The 18,062-nt window shown below is 40.6% G+C and overlaps 1 protein-coding gene across 1 annotated transcript in view; it reads left to right on the forward strand.

Annotated features, from left to right (window-relative positions):
- Positions 1-18,062, forward strand: part of TENM2 (teneurin transmembrane protein 2) — a 616,146-nt gene that overhangs the window by 438,381 nt on the left and 159,703 nt on the right. Inside the window, exons 7-8 of the mRNA XM_021528631.3 lie at positions 2,618-2,852; positions 15,395-15,633. Coding sequence (XP_021384306.1) covers positions 2,618-2,852; positions 15,395-15,633 — 474 coding nt within the window. The remainder of the gene's footprint in view (positions 1-2,617; positions 2,853-15,394; positions 15,634-18,062) is intronic.

The raw sequence follows: 18,062 nt of genomic DNA on the forward strand, positions 1-18,062 counted from the left end.
GTTTGTACTTTTTATATATATAAGCTTTTATACATTTTAATAGAAGCTATATAATATCTACATGATGTTAATATTAGTATTTGTTTATGTTTCTATATTAAATTCTACATTTGTCTTGCACCAGATTTCAGAGTTTTTGCGATGCAATATGTGTTCAGTTACCTCTGCACAGCTCATATTGCAAAGTATCATACATTTACTGTGTGGGAACTGAATCTTGAGGCAGATTAAATAATTTGTAGTAATTCGATTTCAGTTTCTTTAGTCTTACAGAAATGCTGTTCATTCTCCTTTATGTGTACTTGGCTCACTTTTAAGAAGAGCCTCCATGATGTTGTGGTGACAAGATTCAGAGTCTTTAACTGGTGCTACTGTGGCTCTCAGAGCAAAACTGTTTGGTTTGTGTGACTATGACTTTTTTGTACTTATCCTTAAGAAGGAAAAGCTGCATCTGAAGTAAGTTGAGAAAACATGATGCACTTGAATCTTTTGAAGTAACTATTAGCACAAGGACACATATTTGTATTTTATAACTCATAAATATTCACTTATTGAAATCCAAGTACGCTTTGTTTAAAGTCAGAACACAGACTAGGAGAGTAATTCCACTTAAGCTTCTGTGCATGTGGATATTGTCCAAACACATTTTCTTCCTGCTGTGTCTTGCTCTGCATGCTGTTGTGGAATGGCACAGGACCTAGTACAGATTAGAGATTTGATGTTCTTGGAGGTCCAAATGCAGGTTTTAAACATCAAATTTTATTGGCTAAACAGTCTCTTTTATGCTTAGATAAGATATAGCCAAGGATAGTGAGGAGAGCTGCACATATGATGGCCTTAAAATTTAGGCTGTGTTCATAAAAGGTGATTTTGTATTTAAAGCAGTTGACATTCCCACAGGGTGCGAATTCAGGCAACAGACATTCCAAAAATATAAAGAAACTGCTGTTTAGAGCTAAGGCAACATGTGGAGGATGCAGAATTTATTATAATTCATTTTTTAAAGTTTCTTGTCAGAGGACATGTGATACTTGCCTTGTGTAAGTCCAGTAAACCTGGCTCTGCTCCTCAGCAGCCTGTGCTTCCCCAGTTCCTAAGACCATGAGCAGCCTCTCTCCAAAACCACTTCTGTCTCTCTGCTCCTTGGTTGTGTTGCTGTTAGGGAGAGGCTCTTGCCCTGCTTCTCCCAGGCAGGCAGAGCAGCACCAGAGCTGTCCCTGGGCAGAACCCTGGGCTCAGGCTGGAAAAGCTGCTGAGATCCTCGAGTGACCCTGAGCCCAGCCCTGGCAGGTCACCACTAACCCTGTCCCTGAGTGCTGCTGCAGCTCAGAGCTCCATGCTGGGGAAATGTCCTCCTGCTGCTCTGGGGTTTGGGTTTGGGGTGTTATTTGTGTCTATTTGGGTTTTGGATAAATATTGGCTTAAATAACTTACAGTAAGTAATTACTCATCAGCATTTCTAGGCTTCTTTGTTTCACATGACAAAGATCAGTCTTGCTGCAAATGATGTTTTGTGATGTTTTCTTTTTATTATTTGATTCATTAAGTACAATGAAGTACTTTGCTCCAGTTTCTAAAAACAAACATGCATCATTAGAATTATCATTTCTCTAGAATTACTGATTAATGTTCACTAGAAAACAACTTGATACAATGTCTAAAGCATACAGTTCATAATAGTGTTTGTTTTCTTTATTCTCTTTTGCTGTTTCTATTAGACATAAATTATTGTAATGTGTGGAATTGCACATGAACTTATTTACCATTCTAAATTTATGTTTAGAAAAGTGACAATGTTCAAATGACACCTGCTTATCAGATTTTCTTTTCATGTGCTGTTATTTTAATCCATTTGCCTTAATGATTAGAAAAAATATTTCTCAATATCAATGCAAACATGTCCGTACTCAAAGCATGAGAAAAGTTTATATCCTTCTTTATCACTAAAAAATATCATCTGTCATTTTTCAATGAAAGAGACTGAAAGAGTTGCATAATTTCTAGATCTTGCTGTGTGTTTGTGGCATTACTAAATAGAAAAATACAGACCAAATCCTGATCACATGGAATAACATGAAAGATAGCATCACTGTCTCGCTGCTCTCTTTTCATATTTGGAGTTTAATCTTCTTGTGCTGGCACAAATCCTGTTCATTTGAAGCTGATTGGTAAAATACAGTGAATGAAAGAAGATTGATTTCTCTGATTAAGTTTTATAGGGGCCTAAAGACCATATTCTCAAAGGCTATTTTTAATCCATTAAGGATCATCTGCTCACGGTCCCTGATAGAAACGGGGGGTAAATTTCCTCTCGGTAGATGTTGGGAATGGTCCAGCTAGGCTGCTGTCCTGGCTGCTCCACTGAGGAGACCTTCTCCAGGGAGAATCCGTGAAGAAGTATTTTAAAATTTAAATAGAGTCTTTGTCAACATGCCAGCTGTGCAGGCTGGAAGAATGTTTTGTGTTGCTGATCCCAAATAATCACTGATCTGATTTGCCCACGCAATGATGCCCACAGGTCCAAGAGGCACAGTCTCTTTTCCCAGGCCCCTTGGAAATGCTGAGGAGAGCAGTGCCACCACACACATTTATGATTTGTTTTTCTTTTCTGTTTTAGGCCCTTCAAATCATCACAGCCAGTCAACGCTGAGGCCACCTCTCCCTCCTCCTCACAACCATTCCCTGTCCCATCACCATTCCTCTGCCAACTCCCTCAACAGGAACTCGCTCACCAATCGCCGCAACCAGATCCACGCGCCCGCCCCGGCGCCCAACGACCTGGCCACCACCCCCGAGTCCGTGCAGCTCCAGGACAGCTGGGTGCTCAACAGCAACGTCCCGCTCGAGACCAGGTGGGTGCTGGGCATGGGTGCCCTGGGGGATGCTGCTGGGGTCCTCCAAAGTGCACAGAGAACGCTCTTGGATTGTTGGGAGATGGGCTTGGTGCCCTTTGTGCCAGGGGTGGCTTGGTGCCCTTTGTGCCAGGGGTGGCTTTTCTGACACAGCGTGGGGGTGGGTGGTGTTAGAACACCCAGCAGCCCCAGCCTGCTTTGCCCTGGAAGGTGCATGGTGAATAACGTTGCTCACAGTCCATTTTAAAGCCTTTTATTCACTTGGACCTTGCTTGCATACACAACTCATACGATTAATACAGCATATTTATATCATGGGCTCAGGGACAACTTACTTAGAATTCATACTGACTGTGCTGCTGAAAAATTATACATTTCGCCTTTCCTGAAGCAACAAACAGAGGCTCACTTGACATTATGCATTTTGGGAGACTTTGAGAAACAATCTGAGATTCATGACTGACAGTACTATAATTTTAATTTATACCTCATCCAGCATGCAAGTTCATTTTAATCTCTTCTGTACATGTTAACAGTGTGATGCCTGTGGGGCAAACAGCAGCATATAAATGAAAAGGTGCAGCACTTAGTCCTGACAGAGAAATAAATAAATAAATGCCTGACATGCTGCTGGTCTAAATATTCTGGTTTGTTGTCATTTGGGGTATGGAATGTCAAACATATTTAACTTGCACTTTAAATAGCAGAGTTGGCAGAGCTGATCTCTCCGAATTTAAAATTAGCCACTGTGGTTCTGAATAAAGTGCTTGGAAGAGCAGGGTGGTGCTGCTTGCCCAGAGGGTGACAAACACAGCGAGCAGGTGGAGGAGCTGGGCTGCTGGGAGCACTGGTCCTGCCAGGGTTTCAGCTGCATGGTTGCCACAGCTTCTGGGATGTTTGGTTTGGTTTGCAGCCTCCCAGGGCTTCAACGGGGCTCTGCTGGATCACTCCCTGAGGAGCCACATCTGGGGGAGTTACACCCCCATGGAGCCCCAGCCCAGCCCCTCCAACATTGGGTTAAAGGCTGCTGGTCTCGTTTGGAGCTCTGGGAGGGTCTGACAACACCGAGGCTAGTTGTAACCCTGGTGTTACTCGGGGGTTAATCAGTGATGGGTTACAGCTCCATGGGGGACAAATGAGCCTGGAAAGAGCAGGGGGTCTGTGCTGGGCTGGGCTGTGCAAGGGGGGCTGCCCTTGCTTTGTCCTGCTCTGCTAAAATGGGACCATGGCTGCTGTGAAAAAGTGGACAGTAAATTCAGGTTTTCCAAAGCCAAGATGGCCAGAAAAGTAGGAGAAAGGGATTCTTGTTTACTGAAGGTTTGGAGCTAACTTTGATCAAATAAAAAAAATCAAGTAAAAAAAAAAAAAAAAACAAAAAAAAAAAAAAAACCACCAAAAAATCCTTAACTCTGAACTGCTGCTTCTGTGAAAACCTGTGCAATTTTATAGAACTTAACTTGGACATCCTGAATTTGTTATTTATTGCTAAGAATTAAAAGATAGACGTGTTGGTCCTGTTCAGCCCAGACTGGTTCTTGCTGTGTGGTTCATTGCCCAGGATGCTGGTGCAGAGTGGCCACGTGCTGTGCCTGGTCTGCCTCTTCCTGTATGGAATTGTTCTAGGGCACAACACCTGAAATGTATCACTTCTGAAATCTCAAGACTGTCCCAGTTTGCCAATCACTTTACCTGGAGGGAATTCCTTGGGATATTCACAAAAGGATTCTTTGCCATAATCCTGAGCCACAGCAGTGGCATTTGTCTGGCTGGGTTCTTTTACTGTCTGATTTGTACCTATTCCCAGCCAGAGGTGGCTGTGAATGCCTTTACTGACTTTGGTCCTTCTCTTTTTTCTTATCCTGCAGCCTCTGGGAGTGTATGTGCACATGACAAAAGGTTACTTTGTGAATACTGTTATTTTTGGAGGTTGCAGGATGCCCGACAGTTAATTGGAGTTTTTGGAAGACAGGTTTGTCACAGGCAAGCATTAAGCTATTAGAAAGTGTCCTGGCAGAATTGCTGTGTTCCAAAACTATTCCAGAGGATCGATTCTAGTTCTTTTCTGAAATTACACACCTGACAGGGCTTGATGACAAGTTTCATCACAAGAATATTAACTCAAAAAGGACTGAAACTGATGCTTGTGAAATCATTGAGACTTCCAGAATTAGCCTGTAATTCTTTCCCTTAAAAACTGGTGTTTCATCTACATTCACACCAATAGACACAAAAAAAAAAAAAAAAAAAAAAAAAAAAAAAAAAAAAGGTATATTTTTGGTAACTTAAGCCTTGATTTTAAAGCTTTAGCTTGTTGCAAAACATTGACCCCTCTCATGCTGCCTCTCCACAGTGCACTACTCTAATTTTTTATCTTGTTATCTGTTTATTAATCTCAGTAGAGGAGCGCTCAGGAGGCAAAGCCAGCACTGACAGCACCTGCTTTATCAAGAGAGGGTTTCATAACTCTTAGTTTTCATCTTTCAGTTACCTTCAGTAGATTCTGCTCTCAACTGAAAATGATTTGCAAGTGGTCACATTACTGATTCTGAAACAAAAGGTGGCACCTGAGCTGTCTGAAGGGAATGCTTTGTGTCAGCACTACAAAACTCAGATCACAATTTAGATTCCAGATGTCTCTTTATCTAACAGTACCAAGTGCTGAAACCATTGAATAATACAACACACGTCTGCATGTTGCTTCTTTTTTTTTTTTTTTTCCTGGTAAGAATATTTTAACCTTCCCTTTGTTCCTTTGCTGTCTTAGGCAGTTTGGGCTAAATTCAGACTGTTTGGAGACATCGCATTTTCCAAATATATCCTGTCTCTGTCTCTTGTTTTGATATTGATTGGAGGTTGTTAATCACATTTGGTTTATTTTCTTTGTGATGTAAAGGAAGCTTTTACTGCCTGCACATGTTTTCATGTGGCCTTTTCAGGAAACTGTGCCCAAATCTTTGTGCATCCTTTGTGGTGCTGTATTTGTTACATAATTAGGTTTATCTGTATTGCTGCAGCTCATTGCTTCTAGTGGAGTTATGAGTTTGCAACATGCCTATGCAGGGTTCCTATTGTACTTATTTAGAGTTGTAGAATGGTTTGAGCTGGAAAAAACTTAAGGATCATGATGGGCAAGGACAGCTTCCACTAGATCAAGCTCCTCAAAGCCCTGGCTAACCTGACCCACAACACTCCCAGTGATGTGTGCTTGATTTTAGTGTGGCTGTTCCTGGTTCAGGTAAACAAACAGGGGCTGTGCTTCCCTTCCCTGCTTTATGGCTGCACCAGGCTCCCGGGCTGGCTACATAATCACTGTTTTCTTTGAAATAAGGGTCTGTAATGGAAGGGTTGAAATATCTCTAAGTAAGGACACAGTAATGCATGGCTGTAGCATTTTTATGGTGCTATTTTTATGGTTCATTTCTACAGTATTTAGCTGCTTTACCTTTAGGCTCAGAGCTGCTGTTTAATGCTCTTTAACTTTTATTGTCCTCTTGCAGTCTGTTTCAAAGCATCTCCTCCTCCTCCTAACAAAGTGCTGGTTTCTACCTTCTCCATTTGAGAGGTGTTCCTTTATTGCTGCTTTAATCATTGCTTTCCAAGGGGAGCTGTGATGAAAATTCTGACTTTGGACATCCCAGGCTGGGTCTCATTCCTTCCTGACAGCCAGAGGGGCAGTGCTCTGCTTTAAAGCTTTGGGGGCACAGGGAGAAGGGAACGGCTTTGCAGGGGATGTTCCCATGGCTCCTTGCACAGCAGGAATGCCCTGGGATGAGAACCCCACATGGACACTGGGATGACTCGTGAGGGAGAACAGAGGAGGTTCCATGGATGGATGATTCACTGAGATTGCCTGGTTTACTAATGGCTCTTTCAGTACTTTATATTAATGTAAAATTAATTGTTACCATTATAACTAATAATACTTAATTCAGGAGAAAAAAGGGTGGAATTAAATAGAAATTACTCTTATTCTTCAGTTCTCATAATTAGTTTCATAATTTGAAATATTTTCAGTCCAAATCTTTCAGTTGCAAAGATAATTTTGTAGCTATGTCTATAATTTCTCTTTGCTTGGTCACAAGGATGTGGTGCTAGGCTTTAAGACTGTAACATCCTAATGTTTCTTCTGTGTTTTAGGAGAAAAGATGATGGCCACCCTTCTGGTGAATATGAAATTGGTTTCTTTAGATCTTGTGGGCTGTAGTATAAGACCAGTGGTCCAAATCTGAGGTCATTCATGCAAAGTTCAGCTTAAAGATTGAGAAATCTGAAAATTAAACCTGAAAAGAATTCCTATGAACCTTAAAAGAACTCTTCAAAATATTTACCTTTTCCTGGGGCTCAAGCTGCATTTGTTACTTTGCCAGTCTGATTCCAGCACAGTCACTCTGGGTGAGCCTGAGGACAGCAATGAGAGCAGAAAGGATGGAGCAGCAAGGTGAGCTGTATCCCAGTGTGCACCATGCAGTGCTTGAACCCAAAATCGTGGGGTACCACAGCTGGAAAACATCTGCACCTAGTGCTCCAGTTCATTCCAGTGCAGGAATGGACACAGTGCACTGAGCTACGGCAGTCAAGGCAAAAAAGCCAAGAACAGGGCACATGAGGAGAGGGTTTTAACAGTGGGGGAAAGCCATATTAATTTTTTTAAGAAATAAATTAAATATCTGAAATGCTGTTAATACCACATTCATGTTTTGTACCATGTTGGGGTGTTAAGATCAGCTGCAGAACTTCTGAACTGAATATGTAAACTTGAAGTTTCTGAATGTGTTGAAGTTCCAAGCTACAACTGCTCTCTGCAATTGTCTGCCTATTTTCAATGATGTCTCAATATTTTGATATCTTTGTACGTGATGCAAAATGTTCTGGAACAGAACAGTGAAACAAAATTTCCTTTCCTTTTGTTAATGCGATTTCCTAGGATATATTTGGCATAACAAACAACTACTTGGAACTAGTGAGAGAAAATTAGAGTCCTCACTCTAAGTTTACTTTGTCTTTTGTGACTTTCTCTTGCCATTTACTTGCAGCTACAGGTTCATATGCTAGAGCAGGTTCTTCCTCTGAGACTGAAGGCTGGGGCACGAACTGACTCCTTCATTCTCTAGTTCCTGCATGTGAAGGTTGCAGAAATGTTGTGGGAACTTTCCAAATAATTGGAATCTGCATAGATAGATTCTGGACATGTTTAAAAATCAAAAGCATTTTAAAGATTCAAAAAAGCACAGTCAAAAGTCTCCCCAAGGGCTTTGAACACATTTGGGCCATGTACTTGGAGGATTCCAAAGCACTGTAGAAAGGTCATTTTTAGCAGGCTACTGAAGTATCATTTTCATAACAAATATAGTCATGAACAGGAGAGAGAAAAGGGGGAAGGGAAACACTACAAAAGCAGGATACATAATGATGATACAGAAAATCGATCTAGATGTACTCCCACTCATGTACACATAAGCTCAAAGAAGTTTTTACTGATTGCAGATAATTGCATGTTTTCATGATCTTGTCGCTTGCATTTTTAACTTCTGAGCTGTGCAGAGTGAACAGGCAGCGTGACTGCACTGGAAGAGACAGGCATGTTTAGGGTCTTCATGAAAAAAAGTCTAGAATTATGTAATTTGGTTCCTCTTTATTTAAGTTTACTTGTTGACTGATAAATTTCTCTGAGTTCTGTTATTCTGTTCTGTGGCTTACAGACTTGAAAAAGCACTGTTAGTATTTTTTCTTTTTTTCTTGTTAAGTGAGTAGTTGAATTAAGAGATAGTGCAGAGCTTACATGTATGCCTTTTAAAATAGAAGTGTTTTGAAATTATGTTCATTAATTGATGTAGAAAGTTAAAACTGCATGGACCTATTGATATGCAAAACACTGTTATCATAATCCTCACCACTGCAATAACAAATGGAGGCATTATTCCATTTCATCACTTGGCACAATGCAACAACTACTCAGAGCCCCACGGCAAAAAAAGACACAAGGTCTGCTTAAGAAGAGAAAGTTCCTGTAGCTGAGCCAATTCAGAGCTCCTGAATGTTCCTGGATCTGCTGACTGATCCTGCATGAAAGTATTTTCATGTACATGCATCTGCAAAGACCCTGATTTTTTGTGTTTGTGTCTGTAGCTGTGCCTGTTACTCTTTACTAGTCATTAACCAGCAGTTTGATTGCTCTGTTCCTGGAGAATAAACAATAGTGCAAGAAGGAGATTCATAAATGTAAAAGGCAAAGCTGGCCCTTTACATTTACATTGACTGGCTAATGCCCACAAAAGCTGAGTAGGATTCAGGCAGACAGGCTGAGTGAGTGGACTCACACTCTTGCAGAGTACCTGGGAGCTTTTACACTACAGAGCCACCAGACAGGAAGGTGATGGGTGACCCCTGGAGCTCCCTGGAGCTGCTGAGCTGCCATGTGCCTTTTCCCCTTCTAGATTTTATGTCCTTCCAAGCTGGTGTTCTCTATCTCAAACTCTCACGCTGCTTATGATCCCCAGTTCAGCAGTCTATATATTTCATATAGATATATCTCTCTATATTTTCCACCTCACCTCTCTCCAGCCTCTCTCACAGCTCTGCAGTGTCACAGCTCTGCTCAGCCTGGGACAGGGCAGTGGGGACAAGCCAGAGCCAGGAGCACATGGTGAGAGCCTCCAGAGAATGCTCCAGGGGCCAGCTCATGGTGGGATTTGGGAGAGAGAAGGTTATAAAAGCATATCCAGGAGGATCTCAGCCTGCAGCTGAAGAGCAGGTGTCCTGTGGTGTCCAGCACAGAGCCATGGCTGCCACTGTCACACAGTGCAGGGGTTTTGCCTTCGTGGCTTTGTGAGCGATGCCTGCTTGGTTTTGTTTCATAATATGCCAGATCAAGGTGCCCAAAGGCTGGCACTGCCTTTCTGTACACCACCCTGCCTGGCTGTCAGGCAGGGTTCAGGAATGTGCTTCACATGTCCAGCTGTGTCTCTGTTAGGGGTGGCACAGCAGTGAGAGCCCAGCCTGGAGCTCGCAGCAGCCTCTGTGATCTGCTCTGCACTCTGCAGCTCTTAGAACACTGCCTGGGGATGGGAAGAAGCCAGCCTCAAGGAATCAGCATCCTTTCCAGAGCTGAGCAGCTGCAGCTGCTCTGGCTGCTGGGGCTGCTGCAAGGATCAGGAGTGACCGTGGGTACAAGTGTGGCACTGGTACTGAGGTGTTCATCCTGAATTGCTGCTCCCATGCCTAGCAGAGTGGCCTTAGCTCCTGCATCAGCCTCTGCAGCAGGCTGAAAATCACTGAAACAGTGCTGTGAGGACTGCCCTCTGTCTGTCCTCTGTTTCCACAGGCATTTATTTGGGTGTGGGGTGTGTAAGATGGCCAGTGGGTTTATATACATGTGTATTTGAAATAGCTTTCCACTGAAAAATCTGTTTTGCTGAGTTTAGTCTGTGAATCTGATGTGATTGAGACAATTTTTTGTAACTATACAATTTAAACACAAATAAATAACACTTGCTAGGCTTTATTGCTGCCTTTAGAGTTCTAGGCACTCCAGAGGGTAGAAACTTCTGTGCATCAGCTCTCAGCTGTGGAAGCATGGCTGATGGTCCCATGTTTTCTGCAAGAACCTGAGAGAACATACAAATAAATCTGATTTGGGGAAAGACTGGGACACAGGTAACCAAAGCTTGCATTAGTCTACCACTCAGAGTTTATTTTTTCATAACAGGCATAAGAACAGCTGGCAGTTCTCTTTAGGCTTGGTTTCTTTTTGTTTGGAAGTAAGAAATCTTCCATAAAACTTCACTGTCTGAATTTGGCAGCCACTTTGAGGCTTCCACTGACATAAAATGACTCATGGCTACTTTTTTGGAAGACTTTGAAAACTGCAGAAGTTTGTTTTAGGTTTTTTTTTTTAATCACTGTGAAAGCCAGAATATTATGTTCTATATTCCATTGTTTTCTGCTGAGAATAAATGTCCAATAAAATTATAGACAGATGTGATTTTATCACAGCTGGAAGATATTTTTAAGTCCTAGAACAACTAAATTGAGCTGTTACTGTTCTCTTGGCATGTAGATTTTCTATTTATTAATTACTATTAAAAACCCTGTAAAATATAAAAAAGACAATTTAAGCATTACAGTTCTCTGTATGCCTTTTTCTTCTTTTTCATAGAGAATAAGTTTAGGACAGTATGAGGAGGGAAAAAAGCAATTTATGTTAGAAAATGTCTTTTTCTTCCTTTCTATTACAGTTTTTCATTGCAGAACCAATTTTTTTTTCCTCCACTCATTCTTGCAGTGTGCTGCCATGACAATCTGTCCAGAAAGGAGAGGGGGGGAAAGCTGATTGTTCTCTGAAAGAATATGAAAGTTAATACAGTCTCTGTCAGACCACTATTCCCTGAACACCAGAGGTCCTTTTGACCTGTGGGAAAGCACATGCTAGGGAGAGCACTGAATTAATGAAGAAAGCAAAATACAGTTTTTTCCATTTGCCATTAGTGCACAGAACAGTGTCCAAATGTGCCCTGGCAAGCTCAGCTTTCCCAGAGGTCACCTTTGGGGTGCCCAGGTGTGACCCCACCCAGCAGCAGGGCTGAGAACAGGGGGAGAATCCTGAATCCTGGTGCATCCTTAATCCTGGTGCATCCTTAATCCTGGTGCATCCTGAACCCTGGTGAACCCTGAATCCTGGTGAACCCTGAATCCTGGTGAACCCTGAATCCTGGTGCATCCTGGACCCTGGTGAATCCTGAATCCTGGTGCATCCTGAACCCTGGTGCATCCTGAATCCTGGTAAATCCTGAACCCTGGTGAACCCTGAGTCCTGGTGCATCCTGAATCCTGGTGAATCCTGAATCCTGGTGAACCCTGAGTCCTGGTGAATCCTGAATCCTGGTGCACCCTGAACCCTGGTGAATCCTGGATCCTGGTGCATCCTGAGTCCTGGTGAATCCTGAATCCTGGTGCATCCTGAACTCTGGTGCATCCCGAGTCCTGCAGCCAGAGCCTGGGAGAGGGCAGCACCCAAGCTCCTTCCACAGCTTTTCAAGGTCACTGAAATAACAGAATCATCCTAGGCTGGCAACCATATTCTGTGATTTTTTTTTTTCAGTGTGGAATTGTCTTATTGATCCACAGAAATTAAGGAGTCTGGGCTGAGACTTAGAAAATTTACTCCCATGTTTTCAAAATAGAAAATTAGTTCTAGTCTACTTCAAATTGCTAATGCTTAATTGTGGGGTAGAAAATGTGTTTTTCTTAATTTGTTTGATAGGTGAACAGGTAGGACAGAGAATACAATTTTTTAATTCTTATATGGAGTGTATTTGAAATTAAGTGAACTGGTACAAATCAGATCATTTCTTTTCATAAGCAGGCATTGTAAAATGCTCCCAGCCTTACCACTGTGAGGCTGTAATTAATGTTGATAAATGCTCATGTTCTCTCTGTGCAGCTTCAGCCCACAGACAATTGGTTGTACCAGAGCATGTCAAATCTCACATAAAAATATGGCTATAGATCATTGGGTTTAGGGATAGAGTTGAGACAAGTCAATTTATTTCCATTAGTAGCTGAATCTAGATTTAAAACTCTGGGGTCCAAGTGTTTTGTCCATTATGTTCCCAGTCTTTCTGGTGTGCTTTGCTGTGATTTAAGGTATATCTGCTAACCTGGCCCCCAGCTTTGGAATGCAGTGCCAGTTTTCCAAAGTGTCTCGGGGGAAACACCTTTGATGAAATGTCTTTTTTAACTTTTGAAGGCAGAACTTGTATACTTTCAGGTGGTGTGATGTCTGATAGCTGCCACTTTGTCAGGGCTCCTCATACTGAGACAATGAACTTCCAGCTTTTGAAATGCCTGGGTAGGACAAAATGTGGCAAAAATTATCCAATGACATTCTTTCTTTTTTGCTTTGAGAATGACATCTTCTCCTTTTCAGTCAGCCTTTTTTGCTTCTACCAAGTCCTGATTAGTTTTAACAATATCATAGAGATCCTGTTTGCATGGATAAGTGTTTTGGTTTTCTTTATATACTTTATGTATCTCAAAGTGGATCACAGTGGAGCTGCTTTTTTGTTCTACTTTTTTTGTCTTCTCACATGCAACAGGATATGATTGACATGTTCTATTAAAGCATATCTGGATATTCATTAATTCAATTTTAATGGGAGCAGAGTTTCATTATATATCTGAGTTTACTTTAACAATGCTTTATATTAAAATTTCTGTTGGTGCTGTAGCTGCCTTCTCAGCTAAAGAGGACATAAAATTCCTGGGTTTAAAGACATTTCAGATAAAGACAGTTCCAAGGACTGTAATTTCGAGTTTGGTTCTGAAAGATCTGCTTTTGGGCAGGGAAAGGGTAAGAACTGTCTGTTTTAGGCCTGCTGTCCAAACCTGAGGGTCTTTCCTGCCATGAGGATTCAGGAGGAGAAGGGTCCTGGGCTGAGGCAGAATTAGCCTGGGTGAGAGAAGAACTTTCCTGCCTGCCCCTGTCTCACTGGGTCTTCTTCCTCCTGGCTTTCCCTTGGCCCTCATGCTGTCATTTCAGCCCCTAGATCAATAAATGGAAGTGCTCTTGTGCTCCCAGCCCTGGAGAGCAGCTAGAAGGGACCAATCCTGCTTCTGCTGACAAATGAATCGGGTCCTACCCAGACAGAAGGAGCAGAAGAGTCAACAGATGTGGTGTGACACAACCAGCCCCATAACATCGGTATCCCATCAGTTCCTTTAATTGAACTGCTGCAAAGTAAAGATACATTTAAAATCAAGGATTGAAGACATCAAACTTTCATTATTTCTCACTTTCTTTTAGCTGAAAGATGTTTTTCATAATTTAAAAGGCTGGTAATTTTAAGGGGAAGTATTTTAGCATTTACCTTTATTGCTTTTTTCATAGATCACCTATCATGTGCAGACAAGAATTCTAACCTCTAATGTCCCTCACTGATAAAGAAAAAAGAAGGGTGGCTTTATTTGTTAAAAACCCCCAAAGTTTCTATGAAGTAACTGGTTAGAATTAATCTGTTTGAGTGTGATTGCCTATCTGAAGCCTCCAGAGCTCGAAGAAAAAGTTATGACAGTGGATACTGCCACTGTTTCTGTCTGTTTTCTAGAACTAGATTTTGGTCACTGTTAAAAGAGATGTACAAGGCCACTTGAAGTATAAAAATCAATAACAAAGGCAATTTCCAAGTGATTTTCCATTTTTATAATAGAGTTTATAACTGATTTATTAATTTAAAAAAAACAACAAATACATATTTTCAGAAGTTGTCTTCAAATGGAAATGCTTAATCAGAAATCTGGGGAGCCTAGCCAGCCTTCCTTTTACTGTGTTTTACCTTTATGCAATTTCTGTGCAATCTCTTATGCTCTGGACTTTATTCCAAAACAAATGCTTCAAAAAATGCCTTTAAAATCACTTTTGGTATTTTGTAGAATAGGTATGCACTAATCTATGCTTGACAGTAGGCACATTCATGATGGTGGGCTGGAAAACATACTTGGGAAACACATTTCAGCCTCCAACTTCCAAATTGTTGTTGTCAGTGAGTGACATGGATTTTAAAGCTCTAACAGGTGGTTTGAGAGTGACATACTGGATTGTATCTGAATAAAAATGTTAAACATATTTTACATTGGAAGTAAGACCTGGGTTATTTTAGGCTGTGATTTTGATTCTGGAGATTACTGAGTGTCTTCATTCCATTGGATTCCAAGGAGCACTTGTTTTTCAGAGCTGTGAAGGGAGAGGCTGTGGAGCAAGTCTTCAGAGCTCTCTGCCTTAAACCAAGTGACTTTCTGTAAGACCACAGCCTTTATTCTGTGCTTCTCTCTTTACTGTTTACTGGGAACATGTTTGCAGTCAGTTCTTCCTGACTGTGAGAAGTTAATCTAAAGAAACCAGTCTTCCAGTTCACTTTCACCATTTCCTGTGTCTGGAAAGTGTTGACAGCATTTTCTGAGATTCATTTGAGTGTGTTGTATTATTTTCTTCCTAACCAATGCATGGGCAGCTGAAATCCTGGTTTTATCTGCTGAGTCATGTGCTGTTGGTAATTGCCTTAGCTGTTCAAACCAAACCTCTGTACTGTTAAACCACAAAATCATGGTTAATTCTAATTCTGGCAAGATCTTTTCCTACAGGACCGTGGGTTTTGCTCAGTATGTTCTTAGTGGTTTTGCTGGGAGCTTTTTCCAAGTCCAAGAGTGTAAATGAGACTCAGAGTGTGGTTTTCTCGGGACATTTTTTGAGTGGTGGATTCCAGAGGGAACTCCCAGACACTTCATTGGTCATGCTGGTGTTTTAGCTAGTATTGCATCAAATTACAGAAGATATTAAGAAAGATATCCTGACACTGTATTTTTGTGCCAGTTGTTAAGATCTGGTAGCAAAAAAAAGGAGAATTTTCATTTCTCTATTTCTTCCTACAAAATTCTTTTTGGCTGAATTTACCAGGCTGTGGCAGCTGGGATGGTATAGGAGTAGGAGATGTTCTGTCTTAACTACAGGACTTGCCATTTTCAACTCTGTTCCATTTTATGTTTTTCAGGCATTTCTTGTTTAAGACATCTTCTGGAACTACTCCTCTGTTCAGTAGTTCTTCCCCTGGTTACCCGCTGACCTCAGGAACGGTTTATACTCCACCTCCCAGACTGTTACCTAGAAATACATTCTCCAGGAATGCATTCAAGCTGAAAAAACCCTCCAAGTACTGTAGCTGGAAATGTGCTGCTTTATCTGCAATTGCTGCTGCAGTCCTGCTTGCCATCTTGCTAGCATATTTCATAGGTAAGGCTCTGTTTCCTCTCTCAAATCACATGGCTGTGTCACAAAATGAAAGTTCAGCAGATGAAAGGATGGTCAATGGGTTTCAAAAATATGTATTCATAGTGAGCAAAGAATATTATTATTCCTTATACTGATTAATGAGGAAAAATAAAATGTTCAAGTCACGTTCACTGCTGTAAGAGCAGTGGAAGCAAGAAATTGATTCAGGATTCTTAACGTGCAGTGTTAACTTTAGGTGTCAGATATGCACATCTCATAAATGGTCCAAACAGAGGGATTTAATGACTTTTTGATGTAGTGCCATATGTTTAAAAAGTATTTAGAAAAAAAATGTGATAGGTGGTAAATTCACATAAGTAACAGAAGCTAGTGGCATTTGAATTCAAATATTACCATCACATTCTGCCTTTAGATTAAAAAAAAAAATTATTTTGATTACTAGTTCTCAGTCTATATTGGTCTCTGTGCCTAAATCCTGGTGGTGTTATATTTGAATCATTAAATGGCTCAGTTTTACATGCAGTTATTTTCCATATTCCACTCATCCTTAGCATTTTGTAAGGAAAAATATAGAAACTCTGAATGTTGTGTTTCTTTCCCATGATTCATATGGACCACACTTTGTTCAATAGTGACCATACATTGTTCTAATCCTTTCTGTGGTTTTTTGAGATGTTTTTAACATGCTGCTGAGATTTTGTCTTTAATTTAATTAATTTCATTAATTTCTGACTTCCTCCCCCTCCCCTCGTATGCTCTAATTCCCTGTTGTTGTAGAGGCTTTTTTAGGTGTCTGCACAAACTACCAGTGTATTTTGTAGCTTTTAAAGTGCCTTTAACAATATGCTCATGACAGTGAAGTGCTGCACACTCTTTAGGCTCTCTGAGTAAATGGCAAAATTATGGTAGCTTGACAATATTTTCTGTTAATACTTTCCAGACCTATTCTTTGTGGGATTTATTTCCTCTCTGAAACTATTCTCACATATAGCACACAAAAGATCTATAAAGATGTGCTGAATTGTCTCTCTTTCTTTCTTTTCTTTTTTGATCCTATATAACCTGACTCTTCAGGATAGACACAATTTTTTAAGAAAACCCCATTTTTCATACTAATGAGCCTCCATATATGATTAATTTATACAGTAGTAGGAGAGAACTGGCTGCCTCTTCCTGCTGTCTGTTTAGTCCAGACCTACATCCCAGCACACTGAGTACTACAGATCTAACCATCTTTCTGTATTTCCCCTGTAGAAAGCCTCAGAAGAATAACAAGCTTAGTTTGGTGTATAAATGAAAAGATTGGAAAGCACATAATTCATTGAAGTTGACAGTTATCATACAGCAGCTCCCTGTTAGAGTGATTATGCACATGGGAAATGATATACTGCAAGTTGAACATTTTAATCATGTGCATAACTTTGAAGTGATGGATTATGAAATGTGGTTTTTCCTTGGTATTTAGGTTACTGTAATCTTAAGCAAAGCTTTGCAATGTGGTTATTGCTTTTTACACTTTCATTTTTAAGGCAAGAGGGAATGTAAGGCAATATATTGACTCTTAATAATTGATGAATGATCTATCATTTCAAGTAACGACACAACTGATCCATTTTGACAGAAGTTTTTGAGGTCTTCTTTCCAGCTGAAAGAATGATGTGCACAATAGAGTTGGTAGTGAACACAACAAGGCAGGGTTTAGGAGAGAGTGTTAGCTCAAGGTTTAAATAATGAGAAGTTACCTGACAAGCTTTGTGCCATACACAGGAAAGAATAAGTATATGTCAAAACCAGAAAATAGCTGAAATTAATCTTATGAATAAACTTGATAGATCCACCATGATCATAATTTAGAGTGATGGAAGAGAGAGAAAAGAAAAAACAAAAAAGCAGTGATGTAGCCTTAGATGCATGAGAAAAAAAAAAAAGGTAAAAGTGAAATTCTTTTGGTAGGCCATTTATTAAATTAATTCCTTCACTCTCAGCAAAAAATCATACAATTCATTGCACATGACAAAGAGCAGGAGTAAGACCATCATCTATAAACTAACCCTTGCTGTCCTCCAACAGTGTGACTTAAGGTGCTAAATCATCTCCCAGTTTGAAAAAAGGAAAGGCTTTGAAGGTGCTGCTATTGTATTTCTGCCTTACATGTCCACAAAGAAAATTTCTTGCTCTCTACCATAGCAGAGGTTCCATCACTGGGTTACATTAACTAAAAGTAAGAGTTGTGGAAAAAGTCATCAAAATTTGCAGCAAATTGTTCTGCTCCTTAGGTTTGTCAGTGTGTGGGGGCTGTGTAAACGTGATTGTATAAGTGCTGGTCAGGACTTTTGTCTCTTGCATCAAGACAAATGCAAAAGACAGTGATGGCAAGTATAAGGTAAATTATATTGAAAGAGTACTTTGAAGTTCTTATACTCTTCAGG

The sequence above is a fragment of the Lonchura striata genome, chromosome 15 (assembly GCF_046129695.1).
Source record: "Lonchura striata isolate bLonStr1 chromosome 15, bLonStr1.mat, whole genome shotgun sequence".
NCBI lineage: Eukaryota > Metazoa > Chordata > Aves > Passeriformes > Estrildidae > Lonchura > Lonchura striata.